Here is an 8,245-nt window from a genome sequence, read left to right on the forward strand (position 1 = left end):
TGAAGCATCCTCCAATCCCAATGTTGGAGGGGGGGAATAAGCAAAACAGGATACTTAGTAACTTGGGATACTAGTAACTTTGATTTCTTTGTCTTTCAATCGGACTTTTTCCAGTGTTTTGAAGCAGTAGCCCCAGTAAACTCACACACATAACCTTAAATCATATACTAAGTAAAATAAGAGATAGGCAACACACCACTGCAAGGTACCCACCATAACCTTGGGGAACAACTAAATAGATGTGGTGCAAAAGGATGATGTCCATACAGCATGTGGACGTGCCCAGTGCACACTGCCCTGCTTTGGAGGGTCATCAGAACTCTCCAAAGGGTAGCCATTGGATGTCACTTCTCAAAGGCACGTACCTAGACAGGACTGGCCAAATCAGTGGTGAATCCCGTCCCGCTGGGAACGTCCACTTTCCCTTTACTGGTAATAAAGTCAGACAAAGACTTTTTTAAAAAAAATCTTGTTGTGATGATTATTACTAGATTCAGCAGCACTACTTCTTTTAATTCCACCCCTCCTTTATTTGTTTGTTTGTTTATTAAATTTAAATACCACCCCATAGCCAAAGCTCTCCTGGCTTTCCTTCTTCAGTGAAGTCAGGCAGGCTTTCATTGTGGTTGAAGTTCTTATTGTAGTGATTACTATTAATATTAGTACTGCAATTATTAACATTATTATTGTTGTTTAATAACGGCTGTGATCACAGTGCAATCAATCAACTCTGATGCAAGGAAGACAAAGGTTTACTCTTATCCTCCTAGCCCCCTTTAGTTATGGGATGCAAAAGGCATCTCTCTGTATTGTTCCCGCCTCACATGGCTGGTTTGCATTACTGGCTTTGAATGTAGACATGCCCTATGTATGTTGCTTTGGGGTGTCTTCAGAAGACGCTCATGGATAAAGAAGTCTGATTCTCACTTCTTTCTCTCTCTCTCTCTCTCTCTCTCTCTCTCTCTCTCTCTCTTTCTCTCTTATATTTCTTTTTCTCTTAAGTTTTCATATGGTTCATTTGAAACAGCAGTCAGTGATGAATCCCATTTACCACCCTTTTACCACATGGTCCCCAATGAAGCACTTCAATACCAGGGGATTGTCCAACTGCTTCAGCATTTTGGATGGAAATGGGTCGGGCTCATTACTATAGATAATGAAGCTGGAGAACATTTCTTGCAGACCATAGAACCAATGTTTTCTCAGAATGGAATTTGTTCAGAATTCACAGAAAGATTCCGAGCAAATTGGCAGTTCTTTGACGTGGCTGACATACTCAATGTTGCACTGAGTCATCTTCCCATTTTCATGGAGACAAAAGCCACTGCAATTGTTATATATGGAGAAAGTACAACCATTCTAGGGTTGGCTGCTTTTATACTGATAATAACAGTTTTTCCTCTAACAGAGCATGAATATAAAGGGACAACCTCTTCAGGAAAAGTATGGATTACGACAGCCCAAATTGATTTCACCTTACATAGCCTTCAAAAGGCTTTTGATATGCAAATGTTCCATGGCGCAATTTCCTTCACAATTCATTCCAAAGAGATTCCAGGCTTCCAAAAATTTCTTCAGATTATCACACCTTCTGGGTCAAAAGCAGATGGTTTTATCAAAGATTTCTGGGAGCAAGCTTTTGAGTGTGATATACCAAATTCTGATCCAACGAGGGAAAAGAACGAGGCATGTACTGGGCAAGAAACACTGCAGAGCCTAACTTCACCTTTCTTTGAAATGTGCATGATGGGGCACAGTTACAATATCTACAATGCTGTCTATGCTGTGGCACATGCCTTACACACCACATACATATCTCTGTCCAACCACAGACCAATGGAGGAAGGGAGGAAGCTGGAACTTCAGAATGTTGGACCCTGGCAGGTAATAACCTCAAAAGTATACAGTGGTGTAACATGCAGTATTCAGTATGCTATTGAGCACTCAGTTTCAACAGAACCAGAACACCCAACTCTTGTCTTGCTCATCCTTGTAAATTTCTTCATTTCATTGCATTTTTTCTTCCTTACAATCATAATGTTTAGAATCTTATTTCCCTTCCATGATTATGTTTGAAAATTTCCTCAACACTTAACACCAATTTATGATGCTGACGCACTTTTTGTGATTTGCATTGGGTTCTCCATTTGCGGTCCTAAAACACACTATGCTAACTATCATCAAATATAAAAGCCTTGCATTCCCAAGTGCTTTCCCTTGTTGAGGAATATAATCTCAGTTCAGAAACACAGTTACTCCAAATATAGTATACTCTCTTTGATTCTCTTTCTCTCTCCACCCAGCTCCACATCTTAATTCAAAGGATCTCATTCAACAACAGCGCTGGAGATGAAATTATGTTTAATGAACTCGGGAAAGTAGCAGGTAGATTTGATGTGACAAACCTGATCACTTTCCCAAATAACTCCTATATCAGGGTGAAAGTGGGAAAGCTGGAGCCCCATGCTTCTCCGGGCAATGTATTGACCATTACTGAGGAGAAAATCAACTGGCAGATAAATTTGACTCAGGTTGGGAAACAATAATTTCACTCAGATATTAATATTGATTTCTATCCAAGGAAACAAGAATGGTAATATATGTAAAGATAACATGGGAAGCATTTCTTCACACAAGGCATGATTATATTTGAAGCTCACTGGAATTCTTTGTTGTGTGTTTAAAAAGGAGTAAATTAATAAGTGGATGATGGGTCTTCCAGTGGAGACAAGCCATGGTAATGAAAAGGCAATATCCAGAAAGGACATTTCAGACTACAATGAAACACTGCCTAACAGAGGATGAATAATGTTTCTCCCCCTCACTTTCTTGTACAAACTCTGAGACACATGTCCTTACTTTGAATGCTAAGCTTGAATGCTAAGATTTGGCAAGGAAAATTAAGGAAAATCTAATTTTCTAGATTTTGTATCATGCTTACTACATCAAATTTCTAATCTTCTAGACTACATGTAATGTACAACAAGGATTCCCTCCACCGAATGTGACATCTGTTTACTTACACATCCAATGTTCTTTCACCTTGCTGTTTATTAATAATGAAAGAGAATTTTTTTTGCAAAACATGTTCGTCATGCTAAGCTCTGGCAATGTTTCTGTACAGGTGCCACCTCTTTCCCTCTGTAATGACAACTGCCAACCTGGTTGCAGCAAGAAAAAGAAAGAGGGGGTGAAATTTTGCTGCTATGATTGTGCTCCATGTCCAGATGGGATGTTCTCAAACCAGCAGGGTAGGACAGATTATGTTGAGCTTTGTAAAAGATACATTTTATTTCATGAAACAAACTTTTCTGCAGGTTCTGTTGTCAATTACATCCTAAAGCATTTTCAAAAACTTTGGCTTTTTTTTCTTTTTACTGTTTATAGTACATTAATATTATTTTATTGGCATTTCTGCTTGTTTATCTTGAGGAAAAGACCTTGAGAAACACAAGTAATACATTTTAGCAATAATAAACAAAAACAGTATCCCACATAATTCTGTGATTTTTGCTGCTTGATTGTCTCCACCCCTTCCAGCTAATGAAACCCTTCACTGTCTATTCCTCTCATCCTTTCAATGAAGGCCAGGAACAAAATCACTCCCCAATCTCCCACAATGTGGGGCAAGAAGATACATTCCCCATTCAGCACATACTCCTGTTAATTTCAGAGGCTGGTTTAATCATATTTAGTAAAGGGAGCTAAATTCCATATATCGCACAACTGATATGAATATAAAAGTGGGAATGAATGAACTATTAGCTTTCATAACATGAACGAGCTTGAAGGAAAGGTGAATTGCTAGGATGGGACAAGACAGAAAAGATTGCTCCTATAAGAAAGGGTTTTCCTTGTGGACAGGTTGATATTTCTCATCAAAATCGCTGTAGTTAAGGCAATGCAGTCATGACGATCATTTTGTTTCTTATTAAATTGACATAGGTTTGTTTATTTTCAGACATGGAAACTTGTGTCAATTGTCCAGAAGGTCAATATCCAAACAAATTCCAGGATGGATGCATTCTTAAGATTCCAAATTTCCTAGCTTTTGAAGAAACATTAGCCATCATTTCCATTTCTTCAGGACTTCTATTGTCTCTGATCACAGCTCTGGTGCTTGGCATCTTCATTAGACAACGGGACACAGCCATGGTCAAAGCAAACAATCGAAGCCTCACCTACATTCTCCTCATCTCCCTCCTCTTGTGTTTCCTCTGTTCCTTCCTGTTCATTGGAAAGCCTAAGAAGGTCACCTGCCTTCTTCGACAAACTGCTTTTGGCATCGTCTTCTCTGTGTCGCTCTCAACCATCTTGGCAAAAACTGTGTCTGTGGTTTTGGCCTTCATGGCTACCAAACCAGGATCACGGATGAGGAAGTGGGTTGGAAAAAAATTGGGGTATTCCATTGTCCTCTCCTGCTCAAATATTCAAGTAGGAATCTCTTCCCTGTGGCTGGCAATGTCTCCTCCATTCCCAGACTTTGACATGACCTCAATGATGGAAGAAATTGTATTGCTATGTAATGAAGGTTCTGTCCTCATGTTCTATTGTGTTTTGGGCTACATGGGTCTGCTGGCCATTGTCAGCTTCACTGTGGCCTTCCTGGCCAGGAAGTTGCCTGATAGTTTTAATGAAGCCAAGTTCATCACCTTCAGCATGTTGGTCTTTTGCAGTGTGTGGGTGTCCTTTGTTCCAACCTACCTCAGCACAAGAGGAAAGTACATGGTGGCTGTGGAGATCTTCTCCATCTTGGCCTCTAGTGCTGGGTTACTCTGCTGCATCTTTTTCCCCAAATGCTACATAATTGTGGTGAGACCCGAGTTGAACAACAGAGAGCAGCTAATGCGAAGAAAGATGTAAATAACAGCATTCATCCTTTCATTAATCTTTCTTACCACCTACAAGAACATAAAATGGTGTAAATGAATTGTGACTGAAAAGCCTTTCTAAATTTACCAAATCAATCTTTTTCCTTGTGGATACAAATATTTATAAATAATAATTAACCACTCCATGTGGCTATTTATTCTCTTTTAAATTTATGATATATAATACAATTTTTTGAATGCGGTTATGATGATTGCTAATAAACATCCCAACCTGCTTTCCATGTTTGAGTAATCAGCTCCTCTGGAGCTGTGGATATTTGGGGGAACTGGAGTACTTCTCAAAAATACTTCCCTTAGGTGGTTCCTTCTTTTGCTTCTGCCACAGGACAGGTTGCTGTTGATGTGGTAGAGCTGGCCCAGGAACAGGAACATTTTGCCAAATATACAAGAATAGAACATGGGAAACTTCAGGAACTTTGACCAGATGGTGGAGCATCACCACAATGATCCCAGGAAGGGGAAGCTGAGTTGAGAGCTCTGGACACAATGCAGAAAGGAGCTCTATACTAAGGAAATGATTGACAGGATGACAGATATGCTACATTGATTGCTATCCAAATAAGGACAGTGGATGGGCCTGGGAAATGGTACCAAGCCAAGAGTAGCTGTGCAGAGAGATATGCAAAGGGGCAGGTTGGATTAGTTACCATATCAGTCTGATGAGATGACTGCAGCAAGGGGGCAAGACCAACCCTACCATTGGGCAAAGTAAAACAACTGCCTTAGGGAGAAGGTGCTGTAAGGGAGGCCTAAGCTATCCCGCTGTCCTCAGGTGGGGGTGTTTGCCCCTCTGGTGTCAAAATAAGATTCATCTGTGAGTCTGATAATCCATTTTACACAAAATGGGGGGACTCCATTATTTCTATTGCTCTAGGTAGCAAGATGTCCTTCACCAGCTGTGCAAGACAGAGCAGGGAACAATCTGCTCCTGGAGATGTTGAAAAATGCTACAGCTGCCATGTTGATATGTATCTCACAGGGATTGATATTGGGACCAATTCTTTTCAATTTATTCATAAATGATCTGGAATTAGGAGTGAGCAGTGAAATGGCCAACTTTGCCAACAACAACAAGTTATTTAGGGTTGTTAAAACACAAAGGGATTGGGAAGAGCTCCAAAGGGATCTCTCTAAGATGGGAGAGGGGGCATCCAAATGGCAGATGTGGTAGAATGTAAGCAAGCGTAAAGTGATGCACGTTGGGGCAAAAAATAAATCAACTTCAAGTATAACATAATGGGGTCTGGGAAGGTTTTGAACGAACAAGGAAGAGATCTTGGGATTGTTGTGGACAGCTCAATGAAAATGTCCACCCAGTGTGCAGCCACTGTAGAGAAGGCAAAGTCCATGTTAGGCATCATAAGAAAAGGAATTGAGAATGATACGGCCAGTATCATACTGCCCTTATATAAATCGATGTTGTGAAAACACTTATAATACTGTGTACAATTCCGGTCACCACAACTTAAAAAGGATACTACAGATCTGGAAAAAGTGCAGAAAAGGGCAAATAAAATGATTAAGGAGCTGGAGCATCTCCCCTATCAGGGAATGTTAGATAAACTGGGATTATTTAGCTTAGAAAAAAGAAGGTTAAGGGGAGACATGATAGAAGTGTACAAAATTATGCATGGTATGGAGTAGTGGATATGGAAACATTCTTCTCCCTCTCTCAAAATACTAGGGCTGTGCATCACCACCCCGAACTGGTTTGGGTCAATCTGACCCACCCACCCCCCAATCCACTCCAGAACTGGATACAGAGCGAGACGTGGAGGGCCGGATTGAGATTTGGCCCCCTTTTTGCCCCCCCCCTTCCCCACTTACTTGCCGTGGCGGATGGTGGAGGCAGGTAAGGGGGAAGGGGGTCAAAATGGGGGCTGAATAGGTCCCCCCTCCCCCCTTACCTGGCTTCACCACCTGCTGCTGTATGGACCACGGCAGCGGCAGAGCCAGTTAACTCCCCCATCCCCCACTTACCTGGCGCCGCGGCTGCCGTCGCCACATGGACAGTGGCAGCAGGGGCTCAAGGTAAGCCCCCTTCCCCCCCACTTACCTGCACCCGTAGAGGTCCGGACGGTGGCTTCAACTGGCTCCACCGCTGTCACCGCATGGACTGTGGTGGCGGCAGCGGCAGCAGCAGATAAGCCCCCCTCCCCCTCCGCTTATCTGCGTCCAGAACTTCGGAAAGGTCCGAATCGCTTCAGACTGTTCCAAACTGCTCTGTGCCGATCCACACCTCCCCCGATCTGCTTCGGAACCGGGCTTCAGAGGTGTGGATTGGCCCGCTCCGCTTCGGATTCGGGGATCTGAACTGGAGCGGAGCACAGCCCTACAAAATACTAGCACCCAGGGTCATCCAATGAAGTTGATTGGTGGGAGATCTAGGACAAATAAAAGGAAGTACTTCTTCACACAGTGCATAGTTAAATGATGGAACTCACGACCACAAGATGTAGCGACGGCCACCAATTTCGGTGGCTTTAAAAGGGGGTTGGATAAATTCCTGGAGGCGAAGGCTATCAATGGCTGCTAACCCTGATGGTTGTGTGCTATCTCCAGTATTTGAGGCAATAAGCCTGTGTGCACCAGTTCCTGGGGAACATGGGTGGGAGGGTGCAGTTGCACCATTTCCTGCTTTGTTGGTCCCTGGTCAACGGCTGGTTGGCCACTGTGTGAACAGAGTGCTGGACTAGATGGACCCTTGGTCTGATCCAGCATGACACTTCTTATGTTCTTATGTTCTTATATACATAACTGGGTTTTGATATGTATCCACTAAGCTTTCAAGATCAGTACCATACTGTCAGTCTGTACCACTGCATCACTGGGAAAACCTAAAGTGTGGGGTAAATCCAGCACTAGAGCTCACTGTGGGTCAATTTGAAGTTACCTCACAGTTGTTGTTCCACTGCAGAGCAGCAGAAAATTATTGCAACATTTGATAAATTTGTTTATTTCACCAGTAGTGATAATGGAGATACCACACAGAGTCCAGTCATTATTCCCATGTAATTATTGGAGTTCCTGTAATTAATTCCCCAGGTCAAATCTCCAGCGGTTTTAAGAAGGCAGTAGAGAAAGATATTTAACATTCAAGTCTTAAATGGGTTTTTAAAAAACTCTATAATGTCATTCACACCATAGACTAGGGGCTAGAGTCAGCCAGGAAACTCTCGCTCTGAACACTTCCCCTTCTTTGTATGAGTCAGGCTTCAAAGCAGTGACTTTCAATGGACACTGCAACACTTGGGGATAATTAAGGGTAATTTCTAACCTTAAGGAGTGTATGGGCAGAACTAGCAGCCATCTAAACCCAGCTTGTTTGAATGATGCTGGTGGGAGAGATTATT

At 42.3% G+C, this 8,245-nt stretch overlaps 1 protein-coding gene across 1 annotated transcript; it reads left to right on the top strand.

Moving 5' to 3' along the window:
- Positions 1-1,065: 1,065 nt before the first annotated feature.
- Positions 1,066-4,863, top strand: LOC134405830 (vomeronasal type-2 receptor 26-like). Its single transcript, XM_063137083.1, has 4 exons — positions 1,066-1,884; positions 2,304-2,531; positions 3,125-3,251; positions 3,962-4,863. The coding sequence occupies exons 1-4, from the start codon at positions 1,066-1,068 to the stop codon at positions 4,861-4,863; spliced, it is 2,076 nt and encodes a 691-aa protein (XP_062993153.1).
- The last annotated feature ends 3,382 nt before the right edge of the window (positions 4,864-8,245 follow it).

The sequence above is a fragment of the Elgaria multicarinata genome, chromosome 11 (assembly GCF_023053635.1).
Source record: "Elgaria multicarinata webbii isolate HBS135686 ecotype San Diego chromosome 11, rElgMul1.1.pri, whole genome shotgun sequence".
Taxonomy (NCBI): Eukaryota; Metazoa; Chordata; class Lepidosauria; order Squamata; family Anguidae; genus Elgaria; species Elgaria multicarinata.